At 40.0% G+C, this 23,853-nt stretch overlaps 1 protein-coding gene across 4 annotated transcripts in view; it reads right to left on the bottom strand.

Annotated features, from left to right (window-relative positions):
- The window catches only part of LOC126295377 (peroxynitrite isomerase THAP4-like), an 81,087-nt gene extending 59,109 nt beyond the window's left edge, over window positions 1–21,978 (bottom strand). For 2 of the 4 annotated variants that reach the window (XR_007552478.1, XM_049987861.1), the window contains exons 1-3: window positions 21,769–21,931; window positions 21,145–21,371; window positions 20,914–21,016 (exon numbers count right to left, since the gene is read on the bottom strand). Coding sequence is in view for 3 of the 4 variants with exons in the window: in XM_049987861.1 (XP_049843818.1) it covers window positions 20,914–21,016; window positions 21,145–21,371; window positions 21,769–21,839 (401 nt within the window). In the remaining variant the exon portion in view is untranslated. Of the gene's footprint in view, window positions 1–20,913; window positions 21,048–21,144; window positions 21,372–21,768 lie in introns of those variants that run through there. The other 2 variants (XM_049987860.1, XM_049987862.1) reach the window with 2 other exon arrangements.
- Between the last annotated feature and the right edge of the window lie 1,875 nt (window positions 21,979–23,853).

Below are 23,853 nucleotides of genomic sequence, written 5' to 3' on the forward strand. Positions count from 1 at the left end.
TCCCTGAAACTCTGTACAACCTCTGGTTCTTTCAGTTTATCCAGGTCCCATCTCCTTAAATTCCCACTTTTTTGCAATTTCTTCAGCTTTAATCTACTTCTACCTTAACTTCACTATTTATTACATTCCACTGGCCATCAGGAGTTAATGCACCAGCTAATGTACCTGGGAACTGCTAACTGTAAAAAAAATAAAAAATTAAAAAAAAACAGTAATCTAAAACTTCGTTATCATTGTAACAATACCAGAGATGGAAAGTTGCTACTCACCATATAGCAGAGATGCTGAGTCGCGATAGGCACAATAAAAAAAGATTCACACAATCACGGCTTTTGACCATTAAGCCTTTGTCAGACACAGGCTTAATGGTCGAAAACTGTGATTGTGTGAATCTTTTTATTGTGCCTATTGCGGCTCAGCATCTCCGCTATATGGCGAGTAGCAACTTTCCTTCTCTGGTATTGATACATTCCATTCTGGATTTTCCATTGTTTGATTTTGTTATCACTGTTCATATGTAAACTTATAGGTATACTATTACTAACTTCCTGAGAAAGTAGATCAAAAAGACATAAATAAGTATCTCTACAGCCAATGACGAAACTATGCTAGCAATATTTGGGCTCATTTAGTTTCAGAGTAATTAGCTTCTTCATTTAAAGCATTATTACTGGAATACAACACAACATTTAGGCAAACTAGCCACATAATTGAATAGAAATGATTGTTGTGTCTAACAGCCCACATTCAGAACGTTCTTCTCACTCAAACACACTTTACAAGGAGTACAAACGGCCTATCTCTCAAATATTAAATTTGCTAATTTTGTGACCCATGTTCTGAATACCTACTTTATGTAAATTAATCAAACTTTTGCACATTACTTATACATGTGTCATATAATTACTCCTCTAGTTTGGTTGTAGTATGTACTTTACGGGTTAGAATTCTTTTCGTTTGAATCTTTTATGTTAATTTGTCCATAAATTTTTGTGCATTTTACTGGAAATATATAGCCAATGTCAACCATTCCAGAGAGTTAGCATCACAAGTGTGTTATAAATTAACTGTAAAAATAAAAAAAATAATAAAGTCAGCCGTATCTTTTATAGCAGCTGAGAAAATGCACGATTTGTTTGCGAAAATTTCATTTTCCAGAAATTGCAATTGCAAATTAATTTAAGTTAAAAAAATTTAAAGATGATGTAAATTTAAAAATTTAAGTTAAAGAAACAAGAGTTAAAACATGGCAGCACTGCAGTCTTTGTCATCATCTACATTGTCTGACTGCATCTTCTTCCTCTTCAGACACTTAGCAGCCTCGTAGCTCAGCTTTGTCGACTTGCACGTCGTCCAGTTCCCCAGTATGGTTCGTGTATTCACTAACAGCTCTTTGTCTACCAGTATTACTATCAATAACTGTAATGACAGCACCACATATACAAAGCCTCAATGTATGTAGCCCGACAAATAGCCACTCTTGCCCAAACTACATTGCTGAAATGATTCATTCACATTTTGCGTTCTCCCTGGCAGACATTTCTTCAATAGACCTGAATCTGCCATATCTCTACAGTGTCTAGTAGGCTCAGGTAAGGAGTTCTTGTAGGTAAACTTATCTAAAGTTACAGCTGATCCAGTTTTTTTAACACCACTAGCCTGAACAAAGGATGTGGATCACCTTATCATCTATGGATATTTTAGGGAAAATGGTTACTAACAGAGGCTTTTTCATACCATCTAAATTATTTTCATTGCATGGCCTGACTTTAACACTCTGATAGCTGATTGATGGTATTGCTAGCAGACGGCTCCAAAGTGTCAGCAGTGCATTTCCCTGTTGTACCACGCACATTGCATGATCAACACAGACAAGAATCAAAACTGTTATATCAGACTTACCAACAGCAATAATCACAACCGTTATGTCAAGCTTACCAACTTATGCAGCAAGATTTCCCATAGAATTTAAATGATACCACAACCTTCTAGAGCTTATGGTTCTTGGAATATTAATTTTTAACTGAGCAATTGTTTCTGAAACCTAACAATTTCCTTTGCAACTACTCAAATTGAATTAAATTAAATGAAACACCGAATTCCAAATGAAGTTTCTGCGTAAAAACCAAAAATTAAAATTTTTCAACAAAATGGCTATTCATACCCTCCTCAATTCTAATTTGTGAAACACTAGTAAACAGCAGTAGCTACTTTTAGTTTTACTTCTTGTAAATCTATACAAAAAGGCTGGCCATTTCAGTTCTGTTTGTGGAGAGTCGTGAAATCTACAAGATCTACATCCACAAATACAGAAAATGTGATGCAGATGACACAGAATAAATTACAAGTTGGAAAGGGTACTTCAATTTATTTAAATTTCATGTCCACGGGTTTACTCCATTATTCAGTGGACAACTGATGTGTAATTACTATCACAGATTGCTCCAAACTTCAATAGTTTCCACTGTGATAAAGGGTTCAAATGTGAATTGTGTTGTAATAGTTGCTTGCTGTACACACCATTTCCATCCTGCTTTAACCGTCAGATTTGATACGAGTATAATTATGTGACTGTGTTAATTATATGATTCCAACATGAGAATTTTCATGAATAGTTACTTCAGTGTCAGTTACTACACCTGAACAGTCACATTATAGATCATCAACTGAGTATAGTATGTGGCTAACCTATTATCTGCGGGTAATTTAAGTAAACGACACTAGATAAACAGTAGTTCATTCATCGTATAAGTGCAAGTAATGTGTCTGAACTGCAAATTCAATGTGGGCCACATTATTAGTAGTATACTGTTCCCACCACCAACTTTTCAGCCAAATTCAACAGAAGCCCATCTACTCAGGGCATATTTGCACAGGTACATACAGTTACATTACTAGTTGCTGGTGGGCACAGTGAAAAGACTGCTAAACATCCAAGTTTTTGTACAAAAAGTTGGCGTCTTGGAGTATAAAACACACACACATATATTCCCACTGTGTCCAGTCACTGTGGCCCAACTGCAACTACATCTGACACGAGTGGCAGTCTGGGTTGGTTGGCAGGGGTAAGGAGGAGGCATTGGCGAGGGAGGGGGAAGGACAGCAGTGTAGGGCGGGGAAAGATGTTGCACTGCATGTGAGAGTGAGCAGGGGGGAAATGGAGCAGAAAACAAGAGAAGTAGAGAAGAAGAAAAGATGAGTGGGTGTGTTGGTGAAAAAGAAAACTGTGTAGTGAAACTTCCTGGCAGATTTAAACTGTGTGCCCGACCGAGACTCGAACTCGGGACCTTTGCCTTTCGCGTACAAGTGCTCTACCATCTGAGCTACCCAAGCACGGCTCACGCCCGGTCCTCACAGCCCGCGAAAGGCAAAGGTTCCGAGTTCGAGTCTCGGTCGGGCACACAGTTTTAATCTGCCAGGAAGTTTCATATCAGCGCACACTCCGCTGCAGAGTAAAAATCTCATTCTGGAAACATCCCGCAGGCTGTGTCTATGCCATGTCTCCGCAATATCCTTTCTTTCAGGAGTGCTAGTTCTGCATGGTTTGCAGGAGAGCTTCTGTAAAGTTTGGAAGGTAGGAGACGAGATACTGGCAGAAGTAAAGCTGTGAGTACCGGGCGTGAGTCGTGCTTCGGTAGCTCAGATGGTAGGGCACCTGCCCGCGAAAGGCAAAGGTCCCGAGCTCGAGTCTCGGTCGGGTTGGTTGTTTGGGGAAGGAGACCAGACAGCGTGGTCATCAGTCTCATCGGATTAGGGAAGGATGGGGAAGGATGTCGGCCGTGCCCTTTCAGAGGAACCATCCCGCCATTCGCCTGCAGTGATTTAGGGAAATCACGGAAAACCTAAATCAGGATGGCCGGACGCGGGATTGAACCGTTGTCCTCCCGAATGTGAGTCCAGTGTCTAACCACTGTGCCACCTCGCTTGGTCTCGGTCGTGCACACAGTTTTAATGTGCCAGGAAGTTTCATATCAGCGCACACTCCGCTGCAGAGTGAAAATCTCATTCTGAAAACTGTGTAGTCCTGGAGGGGGAGCAGGGAAGGGAATAGGTAGGAGGAGGCGAGTGACAAGGGAAGGTTAAGGCAAAACACGGGATGTGAAGCAGTTATTTATGTGAGGCAAGTAGTGTTGGGCAGCATGTTCAGCAACTGGGTGGTCCAGCTGTCTCTCAGGCACGGCTTGTCAGTTGTCGTGCCCACGTGGAAAGTGGCACAGTTGTTGCAGCTTGGTTTGTAGATCACATGACTACTTCCACAGGTAGCCCTGCCTCTGATTGGACAGGCAGTGCCTGTGACCGGATTGGAGTAGCTGATATAGGGAGAACATAAGGGACAAGTCTCGCATCTAGCTCTATTACGGGGATATGAGCCACAAGGCAAGAGGTTGGGAGCAGCAGGTGTCGTGTCGGGATGGATGAGGATATTGTGCAGATTCGGTGGGTGGCAGAATACTGCAACGGGAGGAGTGGGGAGGATACTGAGTACGATATTCCTCAGTTCGGGGCACAGCAAGAGGTACTCGCAACCTTGGTGAAGACCGAGTGAAATGCTCCGGTCCTGGGCGGTACTGAACCGTGATGCGAGTGCCGATTTATAGCCAGACAGTGTATACTCGGTAAGCGGGAGTGACCGGAGAGACGAGGTACACGAGATCTATTTGCGCATTGTCGTAGGTGTCACATCCGCCAGGCTCTCGGGTCCCCGGCCGGACATTCATTCCATTTTCCTTTGCAGCCCGCTTTTAGCTCTTCGCACTTTCATCACACACTGTGGTAGTCGCAACAGGGGAAAGTAAGGCCTGCACCTGAAGCAGAAATAATAGTCATAGACCGAGGTTTCCCAAACTGTGTTCCACAAAACACTGTTGTTGGGCAGGAAATGAATAAAGCTCCACAAAAAACTACTAATGGCATGGCATTTTTTTCCTTCATTTCGGGCAATCCTATTTTGTTTTAAAATGTTATCACATTTTCTTTGGTATTAGTTATGTTTTAAAACAGAAGTAATGAGTGAATAAAGCAAGTTTTCTCATTTTTAAAAAGATTAATAATCTTCAAAATAAACAAGTTGTTCCATCAAAGTTTCAGACTCTAGATTTATCTTTTCTTGAAACTTTGTAAGCAGGTGTTCCAGGGAAAGTGTGGATTCACACGAAAGTTTTTGTCAGTTCAGTTCTTTCAACATCTCTGTGATGCTCTCCCATGGATTTAACAAACCTGTGACCATTTGTGCTGCCCCTCTCTGCATGCAGTCAATGTCAGTTGTGAACCCTATTCGGTGTGGGTCCCACACACTTGAGCAATAATGTAAGACGGGTCGCACAAGTGTTTTGTGAGCAAACCCCTCTGTAGACTGACTGCATTTCCCTAGTATTCAACCAGTGAACTGAAGTCTGTCACCTGCGTTACCTACAATGAGTATGTGATTGTTCCATTTCACATTCCCTAGACATTGTTACACCCAGATACCTGTGCAAATTGATTTATTACAAGTGCGACTTATTGATATGGAGCCATAAGAGAGTTTTTATCATTTATGAAGGTCAAAATTTTACATTTTCCAACATATAAAACAAGCTGCCAACCTATGCATCACTTTGAATTTTTATCAAGATCTACGTGAATATTTGCATAGCTTTTTTTTAGCCAATACTTCATCACGGCTGCATCATCTGATAAGTCTGATGTTGCTATTGTCTACAAGGCCATTGACATATAACGTGAACAGCAAGGGTCCCAACACACTTTCATGGGGCATAGCCAAAGTTACTTCTACATCTGTCAATGACTCTCCATTCGAGACGATATGCTCATCCACATTAACACGCTGTGTCCTCCCTACCGAGAAATATTCAGCCCAGTCACTAATTTCGCACGGTACCACCTACGATTGTACAAACGATTCTAAGTGTATGCATAGTACTGCCAAACTATCACAATCCACTGCTTTCACAATGCCACGTGAGGAAATTTAACATTCAGTTTCCCACGATCAATGTTTCTGGAATCCACACTAGTTGGCACAGAGTTGAGAAACGTACAGGAAAGAGCTGGCAGTTGGATTACCGTTCAGGAGCAACTGAGAGTTTTGCTATTTTTACCAGAAGACAAAGTGAAAGTACTACAGCCGAGTCGAGTGAGAAATCCACCTCTGCACTGTGAGTGTAATTTGACAGTAACTAGCTGTTACTCACGGCTGTGCTCGCACATCGGTAGTTTAATACGTCAAAGGTCTGCCTCAGTTGCTGAAAGTTACTGGTCTTTACCCAAATTTCGGCTAGAGTGATCTAGCCTTTTTCAGAAGCATAAAATAAACAAATAGTGACAGAATAAGGCACGGTCAGACATAAAAAGCTAAAGTTCCGTGGTACCATGTCACAGTGAGTTCCAATGCAGCGTCCGTGGCCAACCGACTGCTTTCCATTAAGTGGGGCCGGAGCTGTTCCTCAGCTAAGTAACGTAGCTTGACATGGTACCACAGTACTTTAGCTTTTTATGTTTGACTGTGCCATATTGTGGCATATATTAATTTATTTTATGCTTCTGAAGAAGGCTAGATCACTAGCTGTAACCTGGGTAAAGACAAGTAACTTTTCGCAACTAAGGCGGATCTTTGACATATTAATTTATCACAGTTGCTGACAGGGCTGCAACATGTTAAAAATTCGCAGTAGTTTTCTTATGATGACTGAGTAATCAGTCTTAACACGTAGAGTTGCTGACCTCTCCATAAGCACTATCCATATCCCACTCATATATACCATATTTAAAAACATTAACAATACTCAAACAGATAATAGAACTATCCAACTTAAAAAAAGGATGAAAGGATATTTCAGAAACTGGGAAGACTGGAACCATTTTAGAAACAGAAAAAAATGGTTATAGAAACAAATGCTCAACAATTATTCAATACAACAGAATTTTTTGAAAGTGTAACAAAAACAACTTTTTTTACTTTACTTAACAATTGCTTGCATGGAAAAAGAAAAAAAATATTTGCACCAAAAAGGACCACATAGCAAAAACAACACAATAAATGGCTAAACAAGTCCTGCTGCATCAATAATCTCCCCATCACCCGCGTACTGCTTCCCGCAGAGTGAAACCATCATTGGATCAAACAGACGGAAGTGGGCAGGTGTGAAATCTGAGTTGTACATCTAAATCTACATTTATACTCCGCAAGCCACCCAATGGTATGTGGTGGAGGGCACTTTACATGCCACTGTCATTACCTCCCTTCCCTGTTCCAGTCCCGTATGGTTCGCAGGAAGAACGACTGCCGGAAAGCCTCCGTGCGCACTAGAATCTCTCTAATTTTACATTTGGGATGTCCTCAGGAGGTATAAGTAGGGGGAAGCAACATATTCGATACCTCAATCACAAATGCACACTCGAAACCTGGACAGCAAGCTACACAACGATGCAGAGCGCTTCTCTTGCAAAGTCTGCCACTCGAGTTTGCTAAACATATCCCGTAACGCTATCACACTTACCAAATAACCCTGTGAAGAAATGCGCCACTCTTCTTTGGATCTTCTCCATCTCCTCTGTCAACCTGACCTGGTATGGATCCCACACTGATGAGCAAATTCAAGTATAGGTCAAACGAGTGTTTTGTAAGGCACCTCCTTTGTTGATGGACTACATTTTTCAACCTGGCACCCACCTTACCAACAATTAATTTTATATTAAACTTCAAATCGCTCCATATGCATACTCACAGGTATTTTACAGAAGTAACTGCTACCAGTGTTTGTGCCACTATATATAATCGTACAATAAAGGATCCTTCTTTCTCTGAATTCGCAATACATTACATTTGTCTATGTTAAGGGTCAGTTGCCACTCCCTGCACCAAGTGCCTATCCGCTGCAGATCTTCTTGCATTTCCCTGCAATTTTCTAATGCTGCAGCATCTCTGTATACTGCAGCATGCAGCAATGGTCACATTAACACTCGCCTGCTGCACGCCAGAGGTTACTTTGACGTCTGTAGACATCTCTCCATTTAAAACAACATGCTGTGTTCTGTTTGCTAAAAACTCTTCAATCCAGCCACACAGCTGGTCTGATATTCCGTAGGCTCTTACTTTGTTTATGAGGCGACAGTGTGGAACTGTATCGAACGCCTTCCAGAAGTTGAGGAAAATGGCATCTACCTGGGATCCTGTATCTAATATTTTGTGGGACTCAAGAACAAATAAAGCGAGTCAGGACTCACACGATCACTGTTTCCGGAATCCACGTTGATTCCTACAGAGTAGATTCTGCCTTTCCAGAAATGACACGATACGCGAGCAAAAAACGTGTTCTAAAATTCTACAATAGCTCGATGTCAGAGATACAGGCCTATAGTTTTGCGCAACTGCTCGACGACCCTTCTCAAAAACTGGAACTACCTGTGCTCTCTTCCAACCATTTGGAACCTTCCGTTTCTCTAGAGACTTGCAGTACACGGCTGTTAGAAGGGGCAAGTTCTTTCACGTAGGGTGGATGAGGAACATTAAAATGAAATTTTGTGAGTTTCTCTTGGGTGTAAATGCTGAAGTCATTTCTTCAAATTCCTGAGGGTAGTACAAAACACTTCTATGGTGATCGCTCTACCGCAAGGGAGGACATCAGACAGAATAAACATCTTCAGAGTCCTAGAAGTGTGTCATCCCTGTACAAGATGGCCATCTTGTTCACGGTTCAGGGTGACGAACCCACGTTTCATTGCCCGAGACACTGTTAGACAAAAAATTGTCACAATCAGCATCGTGACATGGGAGCAGTTCTGCAGAGACAGTCCTTTGGTGCTGTATACGGTCATCTGTTATGCAGTGAGTAACCCAGCACGCATTCACCTTTGAGTACCCTAACCCAACGGAGACTTCCAGTTGTGCAGCAAGGTGTGTGATTGTGATCCGTTTAACACCTCAAAAGAGAGTGTCTGCACATTCAAACACTGTAGGGGTCACAGCTGTGTGCAGCAGGCTGGCACATGGGAGATCTGACAGGACCTCGTCGCGATGGTGATCCTTGCGCAATGACTCGCCTAGCTTTTGTTCACTGCACGGCCCTGCAGACATCCTGCAAGTGCCTACAAATATCGGTGATGCTCTCGTTTTCTGCCAAAAGCAGCTCACTGACAGCACTCTGCTTGGCACCTCCGTTAGAGATGGCATTTTGGAGGTTATGTGCCGTGCCACTGCTTCACGAAACTGTACAAGCTCAAGTGGGAATTATAATTAAACGGTTCCCTGAGACATTTAAGTATCTTTTTTATTATCTACAATAATGATAGAGGCAGACGAAATGAATTAAAAATTGTGCTGCAGACCGGACTCGAACCCAGGTCTTCTTGCTTGCTAGGCAGAAAAGCTAACCATCACAATACCACAGCACAATGGTCAACATTGCTGCACAAACTACCTTAGCTGAGTGCCCTCCCCAACACAAACTTCAATTCATTTTTCCCTTATATATTGTCACTACTGCCAGGGGTCTCCGATATTGACAAGCATTGGACGTAATGGGTCGTCCTTATACCATTGGTGATCTTATAATTAAATGCTTCCCCGAGACATTTAAGTCCCTTTATATTATCTACCATAATGATCGAAGCAGATGAAATAAGATCCACCAATGGTACAAGGACGTCCTATTACATCCAATGCTGGGGTGCTTGCCAATATTGGAAACCCCTGGCAGTAGTGACAATATATAAGGGAAAAATGAATTGAAGTTTGTGTTGGGGAGAGCAATCAGCTAAGGTAGTTTGTGCAGCAATGTTGACCATCGTGCTGTGGTATTGTAATGGTTAGCATTTCTGCCTACCCAGCAAGAAGACCCGGGTTCGAGTCCTCGTCGCGTCACAAATTTTAATTCGTTTCGTCTGCTTCGATCATTACCAAGAGGGAATATTCCACTCTGCAAATACTGCATGTTCTCAACAAAAACTGGCCTAAAAAAATGTTGCATTACTTATTGAGTGCCCCTCATAATAATGTACTATAGATAGATCTCATTACTTATACAAGCAGGTACACACTTTCTTTCAAAAATACCCACTCCAATCACACGAACATTAAGCTGTTATAGCCAATAAACAGCAGCTATTTAGTGAAACTGATAGGGCAGTAGCTTTTTTGAAAGAAGCAGGTTTCTTATTAATTTACTCGATTAAATGTATATGGCATTAAACTTGATAGCAACAGTATGCTATTGAAACAGTAAGCAAATCAAATTTGCGTTACGTTTTTTTCTCTATTAATGTATAGCTTGACTTGTTTTTTACCAAAGGATCTCCTCCTGATGGGAACAGGGGAACATGATGAATGAATAAGTTCATTAATTAATTGATGCCTGTGTGTAACAATTGCTGGGGATATAAAAGGAAATAATTACGCACGATTGGTCGTAACTGCACAGAAAGAGATAGATATGAGCTTACGACATGCTTCAGATTAAAATCGGTTGCACTTGCTAACTGAAAGGAAGGAGGTTCCTCACGCTATAATTACCACCTTGAGCAAACTGTTTTTTCTTCTTCTTTTTTCCCCTCAAATTACAGCATCATTACCTGGTTTTTATTTTCTTTCTCTAAAGTAACAGGAAAACATTGCCTTTTCACTCTCTGTAAATACAGAATTCTAGTTCTTATGTGAAGTATTCCCAAATCTGGAAAAAAAATTGAAAAAATAAAGAAGAAATGTGTATCTTGTCAACACGTACTGTGGTTTCTGTAGTCTGCATTACAGTTTACAGTTTGTGATCCTCAACCATGAATAATTTAATACAGATAGCCCACTGTGAAGCAAATATGTTTGGTAGCTGAGTTGGTAGAGCACTTGCCCGCGAAAGGCAAAGGTCCCGAGTTCGAGTCTCGGTCGGGCACACAGTTTTAATCTGCCAGGAAGTTTCATATCAGCGCACACTCCGCTGCAGAGTGAAAATCTCATTCTGGAAATATGTTTGGTAATTTTACACTGTAGGTGTTTACATTATTTTACTCAAATGGAAAGAATCTGAGTGCGCGCATCTCTGTGTGTGAGTGCACATGCACCTAGGGGGCAAGGGGCTCATCTGCACATGTCTACCGATCGAGATGTCACAGTTGATAGCACACCGGATTTTCGTTCAGGTGGACGAAGGTTCAACCCCGCTTCCAGCCATTCTGATTTAGTTTTCGTGATTTCCCTAAATTTCTTCAGGCAAATGCAAGGACAGTTTCTTTGAAAGAGCACTCCGACTTCCTTCCCATCCTTTCCTAATCCGAGCTTGTGCTCGGTCTCTAAATTACGTCATTGTTGACAGGATGTTAAAGACTAATCTCCACCTCCTCCAGTGCTCATTATGAGAAAAAAAAAAAAAGAGGAAAGAGGACGTTGAATGTATACAGAGAAGGGCAGCATGAATGTTCACAGATTTGTTTAACAAGTAGGACAGAGATACTCAAGGAACTGCACTGGCAGACTCTCTAAGACAGATGGGAACTATTCCAAGAAAGTCTCTTAACAAAGTTTCAAGAAGCGGCATTAAATGATTACTATAGGGATATATTACAACCACCTAAACATCAGTCACTTGGATCATCAGAATAATTACTGCACACACAGAGGCATTCAAACAATCATTCTTTCTGCACTCCGTATGTGAACTGAACACAAAGAAACCCTAATAGCTCGTGCACAGATGGGACATACTCTCTGCCATGCACCTCACAGTAGTTTGCAGAGTATAGGTTCAGATGTAGGCGAGGTCGAGATATTTACAGTACGGTCCGTGAAGACTTTCAGTCTCGATTAAATTTAGTTCTCTGCACGAACCCATCTCTCTCTTCTCGGTACAATGTACACTGAACCCAGATGACAGAAAGAGTTCTTCCTTCTCATCCTGTCTGACCTGTAGTTACTAAAGCTCAGCAGTCATTTTCCTACACGCCTCTTCCTCTCCCTTCAGCCCTTCTGGCTACAAAAGATCTTTAATCTTTCTATATGTTTTCACCTGCCACTACTTGGTGAGAAGTTGTTTATCTAGCCATTTACATTACATTTTCAAACGTATTGAGAGAAGACATTCACTCAAACCACTACATAGTTCAAGTTAAAATCAAATTCACCCAATTACAGAAAAGTAGTGGAAAAACTAATAAAACAAATAGGAAGTACAACCTACACCGTTGTTGATGTTGTGGTCTTCAGTCCTGAGAGTGGTTTGATGCAGCTCTCCATGCTAATCTATCCTGTGCAAGCTCCTTTATCTCACAGTACCTACTGCAGTCTACATCCTTCTGAATCTGCTTAGTGTATTCATCTCTTGGTCTCCCTCTACGATTTTTACCCTCCATGCTGCCCTCCAATACTAAATTGGTGATCTCTCGATGTCTCAGAACATGTCCTACCAACCGATCCCTTCTTCTGGTCAAGTTGTGCCATAAACTTCTCTTCTCCCCAATCCTATTCAATATCTCCTCATTAGTTATGTGATCTACCCACCTAATCTTCAGCATTCTTCTGTAGCACCACATTTTGAAAGCTTCTATTCTCTTCTTGTCCAAACTACTTATTGTCCATGTTTCACTTCCATACATGGCTACACTCCATACAAACACTTTCAGTAACGAATTTCTGACACTTAAATCTATACTCATAAAAGAAATTATTCAGATAGTGAAGGGAGACGAAAATTTAATAGTAATGGGTGACTGGAATTCGAGTGTAGGAAAAGGAAGAGAAGGAAACATAGTAGGTGAATATGGATTGGGGCTAAGAAATGAAAGAGGAAGCCGCCTAGTAGAATTTTGCACAGAGCACAACTTAATCATAGCTAACACTTGGTTTAAGAATCATGAAAGAAGGTTGTATACGTGGAAGAACCCTGGAGATACTAAAAGGTATCAGATAGATTATATAATGGTAAGACAGAGATTTAGGAACCAGGTTTTAAGTTGTAAGACATTTCCAGGGGCAGATGTGGACTCGGACCACAATCTATTGGTTATGACCTGTAGATTAAAACTGAAGAAACTGCAAAAATGTGAGAAATTAAGGAGATGGGACCTGGATAAACTGAAAGAACCAGAGGTTGTACAGAGTTTCAGAGAGAGCATAAGGAACAATTGACAGGAATAGGGGAAAGAAATACAGTAGAAGAAGAATGGGTAGCTCTGGAGGGATGTAGTAGTGAAGGCAGCAGAGGATAAAGTAGGTACAAAGACGAGGGCTGCTAGAAATCCTTGGGTAACAGAAGAAATATTGAATTTAATTGATGAAAGGAGAAAATATAAAAATGCAGTAAATGAAGCAGGCAAAAAGGAATACAAACGTCTCAAAAATGAGATCGACAGGAAGTGCAAAATGGCTAAACAGGGATGGCTAGAGGACAAATGTAAGGATGTAGAAGCTTATCTCACTAGGGGTAAGATAGATACTGCCTACAGGAAAATTAAAGAGACCTTTGGAGAGAAGAGAACCACGTGTATGAATATCAAGAGCTCAGATGGCAGCCCAGTTCTAAGCAAAGAAGGGAAAGCAGAAAGGTGGAAGGAGTATATAGAAGGTTTATACAAGGGCGATGTACTTGAGGACAATATTATGGAAATAGAAGAGGATGTAGATGAAGACGAAATGGGAGATACGATACTGCGTGAAGAGTTTGACAGAGCACTGAAAGACCTGAGTCGAAACAAGGCCCCCGGAGTAGACAACATTCCATTAGAACTACTGACGGCCTTGGGAGAGCCAGTCATGACAAAACTCTACCAGCTGGTGAGCAAGATGTATGAGACAGGCGAAATACCCTCAGACTTCAAGAAGAATATGATAATTCCAATCCCAAAGAAAGCAGGTGCTGACAGATGTGAAAATTACCGAACTATCAGTTTAATAAGCCACGGCTGCAAAATACTAACGCGAATTCTTTACAGACGAATGGAAAAACTGGTAGATGCAGACCTCGGGGAGGATCAGTTTGGATTCCGTCGAAATGTTGGAACACGTGAGGCAATACTGACCTTACGACTTATCTTAGAAGAAAGATTAAGAAAAGGCAAACCTACGTTTCTAGCATTTGTAGACTTAGAGAAAGCTTTTGACAATGTTGACTGGAATACTCTTTTTCAAATTCTAAAGGTGCCAGGGGTAAAATACAGGGAGCGAAAGGCTATTTATAATTTGTACAGAAACCAGATGGCAGTAATAAGAGTCGAGGGGCATGAAAGGGAAGCAGTGGTTGGGAAAGGAGTGAGACAGGGTTGTAGCCTCTCCCCGATGTTATTCAATCTGTATATTGAACAAGCAGTAAAGGAAACAAAAGAAAAATTTGGAGTAGGTATTAAAATTCATGGAGACGAAGTAAAAACTTTGAGGTTCGCCGATGACATTGTAATTCTGTGAGAGACGGCAAAGGACTTGGAAGAGCAGTTGAACGGAATGGACAGTGTCTTGAAAGGAGGATATAAGATGAACATTAACAAAAGCAAAACGAGGATAATGGAATGTAGTCAAATTAAATCGGGTGATGCTGAGGGAATTAGATTAGGAAATGAGACTTTTAAAGTAGTAAAGGAGTTTTGCTATTTAGGGAGTAAAATAACTGATGATGGTCGAAGTAGAGAGGATATAAAATGTAGACTGGCAATGGCAAGGAAAGCGTTTCTGAAGAAGAGAAATTTGTTAACATCGAATATAGATTTATGTATCAGGAAGTCGTTTCTGAAAGTATTTGTTTGGAGTGTAGCCATGTATGGAAGTGAAACATGGACGATTACTAGTTTGGACAAGAAGAGAATAGAAGCTTTCGAAATGTGGTGCTACAGAAGAATACTGAAGATAAGGTGGATAGATCACGTAACTAATGAGGAGGTATTGAATAGGATTGGGGAGAAGAGAAGTTTGTGGCACAACTTGACTAGAAGAAGGGATCGGTTGGTAGGACATGTTTTGAGGCATCAAGGTATCACAAATTTAGCATTGGAGGGCAGCGTGGAGGGTAAAAATCGTAGAGGGAGACCGAGAGATGAGTACACTAAGCAGATTCAGGAGGATGTAGGTTGCAGTAGGTACTGGGAGATGAAGCAGCTTGCACAGGATAGAGTAGCATGGAGAGCTGCATCAAACCAGTCTCAGGACTGAAGACAACAACAACAACAAACAAATCTATACTCGATGTTAACAAATTTCTCTTCTCCAGAAACGCTTTCCTTGCCATTGCCAGTCTACATTTTATATCCTCCCTACTTTAACCATCATCAGTTATTTTGCTCCCCAAATAGCAAAACTCCGTTACTACTTTAAGTCTCTCATTTCCTAATCTCCTCAGCATCACCCGAGTTAATTCGACTACATTCCATTATCCTCGATTTGCTTTTGTTGATGTTCATCTTATACCCTCCTTTCAAAACACTGTCCATTCCGTTCAACTGCTCTTCCAAGTCCTTTGCCGTCTCTGACAGAACTACTATGTCATTGGCGAACCTCAAAGTTTTCATTTCTTCTCCATGGATTTTTATACCTACTCCAAATTTTTCTTTTGTTTCCTTTACTGCTTGCTCAGTATACAGATTGAATAACATCGGGGACAGGCTACAACCCTGTCTCACTCCCTTCCCAACCACTGCTTCCCTTTCATGTCCCTCGACTCTTATAACTGCCATCTGGTTTCTGTAAAAATTGTAAATAGCCTTTCGCTCCCTGTATTTTACCCCTGCCACCTTCAGAATTTGAAAAAGAGTATTCCAGTCAACATTGTCAAAAGCTTTCTCTATCTACAAATGCTAGAAAAGTAGGTTTGCCTTTCCTTAATCTTTCTTGTAAGATAAGTCGTAAGTTCAGTATTGCCTCACGTGTTCCACAATTTCTACGGAGTCCAAACTGATCTTCCCCGAGGTCGGCTTCTACTAGTTTTTCCATTCGTCTGTAAATAATTCGCATTAGTATTTTGCAGCTGTGACTTATTAAACTGATAGTTCGGTAATTTTCACATCACGCAGTATCGTATCTCCCATTTCTACATCCTCTTCCATTTCCATAAAATTGTCCTCATACGACCTATACCAGTTGATTCAAAATAACACAAAGCATTAAATTACAATGGGTGTCCGTAAAATAAGGTTCCCAATTTATTTTTATTTTTTTTCCACTGTGTAAAACATGTTTATTTCATGAATACGTACATTTTTGGAAACTTCAGACTTAAGCCTAATTTTGTACATAGTCACCACTGAGGTCAATACAGTTTTGCATGCAGAGCACGAGCTTTTGAATGCCCGAGTCAAAAAAATCTGCCGCCAAGCTGCGCAGACACCCGAGAACCGCTACTTCCAGCTCTTCTCTGTCGCCGAAATGCATCCCACGCAGGTGTTTCTTAATGTCAGGGAAGAGATGGTAGTCACTCGGGGCTGAGTCCGGGCTGTAGGGTGGGTGTTTGACAATACCCCATCCAAATTTTGCAATGAGCTCATTGGTGGCTCTAGCAGTGTGCAGTCGAGCGTTATCCTGGCACAAATGCACCCCCTTTGACACCGTACCCCTCCTCTTATCTTGAATTGCACGGCGAAATTTTTGCAGTGTCTCGCAGTACCCGGCAGTGATGACTGTTGCACAGGTGGGCAAGAACTCACACAACAATACCCCCTTTCTGTCCCAAAACACTGATACAGACACTTTGCATTTGTTTGAATTTACACGATCTCGGTGACTCTGGGTGCTTCCATCGTTTGGACTTTTCTTCGGTTTCGGGTGTGCAGTAGTGCACCCAAGTCTCGTCTCCAGTGACGATGGAGTCGAGGTCTTCCTCGCCACGAGTTCCGTGATCTTGAAGAAATTCTTGGGCCGCTTCAGCGAGTTGACGTTTGTGGTCTTCGGACAACGTTCTTATCACCCATCTCGCGCAAACCTTAGCGTACCCTAGATGCTCCGTCAAAGTCTTGTCAATAGAGGTTTCGCTGACATCAGGGATCATTTCAGAGAGCTTGTCAACAGACGGCCATCCGGAATGCTCCTCATCGTGGGTGTCAGTGCGTCCATTCTTGGACTCTCTTCACCATTTCCACACGTGCTGTACGCTCATACACTTGCCTCCATAGATTTCACATAGCTGGGAATGGATTTCCGCTGGCTCAATGTTTTTTTTGCACACAGGAAATGGATCACTGAGTGCAGCTCACACCTGGCGTGCAAAGCGAGGGGGAGATCCCTCACGTACAGCTGCCGAGCCAAGACTGAGCTCCGCAGGCAGCTCCCTAGGGAGGTGATTCGGAGTGGCACAACCAAAGTACACAACAGAATTGCGGGATACACCGTAACAGCACTTTTCAGGACTATAGCGCCGTGGGAACCTTATTTTACGGACAATCCTCATAATAGATAATCGAGGAACTCATGCCAAATATAAGAAAAAGCCAAGTATCTAGCTCCTTTGAATCTACGAAGAAGATATGCACAGTGGGCATCAGAATGTGACAAATTTCATGAAGAAAGGGTGAGCTCGGTTAAGCTGAAACAAACAAATCGGAAGAAATTAATCTCAAAACTGAAAGGAGGACATTCACACAAAGCATTTAGAGAATCAAGACAGGATTCCATAAAGACGAACACTCTACAGAAGATAATTACCACAGTACCAATTCCAGGAACCACTACAAAATGCTTGGGAAACAATTACAACAGTATGAGCACCCACAGTAATATTGAAATATGAAGATGGATGTGTAGCACATAGTAAGAAAGAAAATGCTGAAATCGTGGTAAAAGCATTTAATAAAATTTCGAACTGTAAAGAACAGAACAAACTCTTACAAATCAATGTAAATACCTGAATACAAACCCAATCTAACAAGTTAGACCATTCAAATTTCTGAGAAGTAGATAAAACACTCACACAACAACAACAAATTAAAAAGCATGTGGACAGCACGCTGTTACTGAAATATGGAAATATTTAAGTGGCACAATGAGTACCTCACATACGGTTTTAGCAAAAATTTCGATAATGGAACAATTCGTCGATCATCTGACCGTGCCCGTCATCCGCCCACTACACAACAACGGGGACAAGAGCAATCCGGATAATACAGCGGAGTCTCTTGTAGACTGCACATCCAAGATTTTAAACCAAGATCCTACATGGAAGAATCAAGCAGCAACTAGAACTTTAGAAGGGCAACACAAGGGAGGCTCAGATCATGGAGACACTGTGTAGACCACATTGATTATGGCATACTGCAGCTGCAAAATTAAAACAATATAAACAGTTACACAACCAGAAATAACGTACGCAAGTGAAATCATCTTCAAAACAACTAAAACAGCACAAACTGATGAAATACTCAAGATAGAAAGAAAGATAATTACGGAATGCATAAATAAACAATATCAAGTAACTGGGCATTGGAGAATAGCTTCGAATGGAACAGTATACAAGAAAATTGAACAAGTAATGAGCACAATCAGGAAGAAACAAATCTCATTTTTCAGACATCTGAAGCGAACACCAGACAACAGATATAATAAGACATTAACAGAAAAATTGTGGAACAGTTAGAGCAACATTAAATGGATCACAGAAATTAAGTAAGACACAGAGAACTCCAAATACAGTAGGTGGCCCAAAAAATGAAACAGAAAACTAAAATACTTCACGACACACCAGGCCAGAAATGAGGATCAGTAAAAGGACTACAGAGAGAGTGCTCTCAGACGAAGAAAGAGACAAAATATCTGGAGGAATGCAGAAATATTGGGCAGACAGAAAAGTAAACATTCTTTTGTATAATTATAATCATTGCATAAACAATATTTTATTGAACTGTCTAATGGAGTTTTTACTGAAATGAATTGTATTACTGAAGAAAACCTCCCCAGATAAACTTTAGTATCAGTGATTGGAGTAGTCCAATGTATAAGTAAATACATAAATAATAAAAGTGAAATATGTGTAAATTTTTAACTGTGCCACATGCCTCATATTTAACTAGATACTACATTTATTCGACATCTCCATAATATGACATACTGTCTGAATGAATGAACAAAATCAAATTGCTCCATCCTGTTCAGCAATCACTGAAGCTCACTACTTCTGGTGCTTATCATATTCCTCAAAGACAGCCACATTTTCATCTGTACAGCTGGATCAGTAGCATTTGCAACATAATTATTCTTATTGTTACAGTGAATATCTATTGTGCCTTTTTTTTAAATATATTATGCATGCTGTCACAACATTCACATAATGCTTTTACTATGAAACATGTCAGCTGCAGCTCTCGCTCAGACACAACCATTTCTTGACACATCCTCTATTGAGAAGGGGCACAGAGCAGAATGTCTGCCTTTACAACAGTTTTTTCCTCAAAAATACCAACAGTTACTTTTCCAAAACCCTGGCATGTTAATTCCAGGAGTGCAAGTAATGCTGAAGAACTTCTCTGATGCCTGGAATGGTGGGGAGACCAGAGCCCGACAGAAGTAATACTGTGACAACAGGCGTCAGTCGGAGGAACACTGCCCGTGAATGATATGGTCTTAGATTTGAGTCAGTTTTATATAGCCAGGAAGTTTCAAGGATTTTTGGCCGTCAACATACACTGAGCCCTCATCACACGGACACAGTACGATACAGATTTGTCCGCTCTATTCTCTGCAAAATTTACATGCCATTAAAGTAGTTGTGTAAAATGATTTATTCACATTTAGTTGCCTATGGTAATATTGTAAATGAGTTTTGCTGAGATATTAAAGATTTACATTTGGTATCTGAAATGAACATCACTTAAAGCTTTGAACAGCAAAATGCTGAGGCATTTTCCTGTTCTTTATTGGTCATTCAGCATTATTACATGCAATAGACTTTGTCAGTTCACTTAACCTAATATCTTTATTAAATATATTTAACACATTTAACTTAAGTTGATATTGGGTATTTCTAAAAATTCTTCTATTGAATAGAATGGGTTCATTAACAAGAAGCTGTGTAGCTTTTCCTTAAATAATTTGATTGGCATGCTTGTGGCATATTTGTACAATTTCTTATATATTTTAATTGACATGTACTTATGGCTATTGTTTGTTTTTGCTAATCTATTCTGTGGCAAGATCAGAGAAGTACAGTTTCTTGTATTGTAGTCATGTCTTTGATTCGTTACACTTAAATTAGGTAGTTCCGCAAGTATGAAGTTAACACTATCAAGAATATATAGATTAATAACTGTTAAAATTCTATGTTTAATGAACAATGGTTTACAATGTGTCCTATTATCTACCTTTGCTATTACTCTGATTGCTTTCTTCTGGATCACCAAAATTTCATTTATTTTTTTGCTATTTCCCCAGAGCGTTAGCCCATACCTTAAAACAGACTGAAAAAAAGCAAAGTACGCTGTCCTTACATATTCCGATGTCACACAGAACATCAGCCTCTTCAACAGGTATATAACTCTTGACAGCCTAACTGCTATGTGTTCTGCATGAGAGTCCCATGTTAGTTTGTTGTCCAGGATTATACCTAAAAATTTTGCACTTTGTTTTTCTATTTTTGTAGTCTTTGATAGACTGAACCACATGTTCTGGGTCTTTGTCTCATTTAATAATAGCCCATTTGCATTAAACCATGATGTTGCATTTTCTTTTGCCAATTACATGGCAGTGACATTGGGAAAGAAGGTGAAATTCCACAAAAAATGGCAGATTTGGAATCACAACATTCCTGCAGCAAGTTCGCAGTTCATCTGCTTGTCCACATTTTTTTTTTTATATTTCTAAATATTTATTCCTACATTGTTTTGCTATAGGCTAGCTTAAAATTTCAACATTTTTATATAGTGGATTTAATGTACAAGCATCCATAACGGAAATAGTTATTTAGATTAATGCAAAACTTACTGCTCTACAAACAGTTTCGGAAATAATTTGGTTGACCATCATACCTGTAATGTCTTTTACTGTTTGCTGAAGTAGAGGGCGCTGGTAGAATCGGAACATTTCTACTCTGAATGCTTGCCAGGAGCTCATTAATATTTTGTGAATTATCTGTGACAATTTGGAGACATTTGAGGTTGTACTGATGACAAGTAAGTCAAAATTAAAAACATCTCAGTATCATAAAACATCTACAATAAAATCACCAGTGTGCAAGTATCTACATATAGCAAACAAACCTCTTTTTGGTGGACGTTTTTTTGCTGCTGCTTTTGGTGGGCGCTCACAACAATCAAAAACTGTTGGTATAGCATCATTCTTGAGCCAGACGCCTCCAAACCGCTCTCTATCAAAGCTTTCTTCCGTAAAGTGCTTCGAACACACTTTCGAGTACCTTGAATGGACGAAATTCGGTCTATTTATGTTCTGGAGCCATATTTTCGCTCTTCGTTCGTCTTTCGGGAAACTAAAACACAAATCGCACATAATCAGTTTTTAGGTTTTAGGATTCGTATTTAAAACAATAACTGCCAGGTAAAAATCGTAAATAATGAACAAGTATTTTGATGCATAGTGTGTACATTTAGCCACGTACATAAATAACAAAACACTTTTAACCGAATTTCATCCGCAGTTAAATATTTCTAAATGTGTACCTATACATTCAACTGATTGACAGGGAGCATACTGTCACTGTAATGAATGCACATAGCATTTGTCTAGTAAACATGATTTGCGAAAAATGGAAATGACTAATAATCTGGCTGTGTAACCAAAAAAAATGAGCTCTACAATACTTGGCGTTGACATGATATAAAGTGCATCCTTCCAGTACAGGAATATTAGACCTTTATGGTACTTACCTATGAAAAGTAACTGTTCCTCCTTTCACATATCTTTCTTTGCACCCATAACAGCAACAATATTGCACCATTGCTATTAAATATAATCAAATTAATAAAAACCGGGCAAATACCTATAACACTAAACTTTCAGTCTTGGCGCTTAGCATACACAAGCAAGGAAGTAACGCAGTTATACCAAAGTCATGTGACATGCGCAGCAGTAAGCTACGCTACTTCCAGAGATTTCTGTACTCATTCCGCCACGAATTACAGCGAGCAAACTATTCTTATTGGGCTCATACGCGTTTTTAGTTGTTATATTTGTGTCTTTTGTTACCTGTATTACATTACTTGTTAATTTTTCGTCACATATTACTACGGTGTTTGTGTTCTTTTACAAATGAGATCCAATGTCTCAGAGCGAATTATCATTGGTAAACACGAAGATAAAGGCTACAATCGTCACAAATAGCAAAAACAGAAGATGCAAAAAGAAAACATATTTTTTTAAAAAGCGAAACAGTCAACGACAATGAGTGAGAAACATACATACATTTTCGTTTTTGGCAGTTAAAAGGTCTGTCTTCATGCAACGATATGTCCGCGCACAATATTTCTGCGCAGACAAATCGTTGCGCGTAAACAAGAAATTTGCACAGAGTTGTGCACAAGACCTGAAGCTGGAGTTGGAGGTTTGAACGAAGATTTTCAAATATATGGGTTCAAATCACATCTGTGCAGACAAAATGGAGCGTGTGGACAGGAAATCGCAGCAGATCTGGCGCTAAAACGTGTATGAGACAGATGTTCCTCGATTTTTAAAATTATAGTGATATTGATTCAAAATCGAATAATCAAATACAATTCTTTTGACGAATACAGTTTCAGGATATCAAACAGATAATTCTTCTGAATACATCAGTTTATCTGTCACAAAATAAAGATTTGTCTGTATTAATAAATTTTACATTTTGATGCATTGTACATTTGTTAATACACAAATAACAATGTTACAAACACTGTTGTTATCAACATTAGGTGAGTTGTGAGTTGTTTAAAACTATGAGTTTGACACACAAAGCAATTTTCATAAAGGTAAAATACTCATCTAGGAAATAAGAAGTATTTTCAAGAAGAATTCTTTTTAGCTGGCAGGTATATGTGAGTGTCCTGGATAGTTAATTGACGAATTATCGAAATGTATAGGAGTGATTCACGTTCGTGTAAATTACAGGCAGGGAACACAGCGATAGGGATAAGAAGGCAGCCTCTTATAATTCTTTAACAGGTAAATTTCGAGCATTTGACCCTACATAATACAACAAATTCGTTGCAGACTGTTTACCGCAAAGAGCTAAGAAAAAGTAATGAAATCTATTCGATTTGGTGTGGGGGTATTGTTAACATACTTTCACTCAGTACTATCCTATGCCATAATCTAAAGTGAATTGTAACAAACACGCAAAAAGAGTTGGCCATCTTTGTTCTATTGAAAGTTGCAGCCAGAATATTGTGTTAGGCTGTACAGTCTCTTCAGGGACGTAGTTATTATTACACTTGTTTTACTTCCTAATATAATACGTGCTTCATAACAAAAGTGATGTAAAGGTGAACTGTGGAATTCATTAGCACAATACTAGAAGTAAAAATTCTCAGATATACTGTGAATCACTGTCTGGAGTTCAGAACAGAATTTTGTATTCTAGCACCAAAATCGTTGGTAGACTTTGAGCAGGGGATTCAAATTCTCGACTTAGAAACAAACTAAATTACAGCACATTGGCCACATGTGTTATTTAGAAGAACATGTTTTGTCTCAAACTTGTCTAAAGATGTAATGATATAATTTATAAAAATATTATCTGTAAAGGCCAATTCACACTATCCATTGCATTACATCCCATTAAAACATTCTGCAATGCATTTCAAATGGCAGCATCTGTACTAGCCATCCTGTACCACCACAACACATCAGGTTGCCATCCAGCTTTCTAGGGAAGAATGTTTTGACAGCTGATATCAGCTGTCTGTTGTTAATCATGTGACCCCCAAAGCTCATTTTCACCCAATACACAGGCATGCACACATCTCCATATTTCGTTT

Source organism: Schistocerca gregaria, chromosome 11 (assembly GCF_023897955.1).
Source record: "Schistocerca gregaria isolate iqSchGreg1 chromosome 11, iqSchGreg1.2, whole genome shotgun sequence".
NCBI classification, from domain to species: Eukaryota; Metazoa; Arthropoda; class Insecta; order Orthoptera; family Acrididae; genus Schistocerca; species Schistocerca gregaria.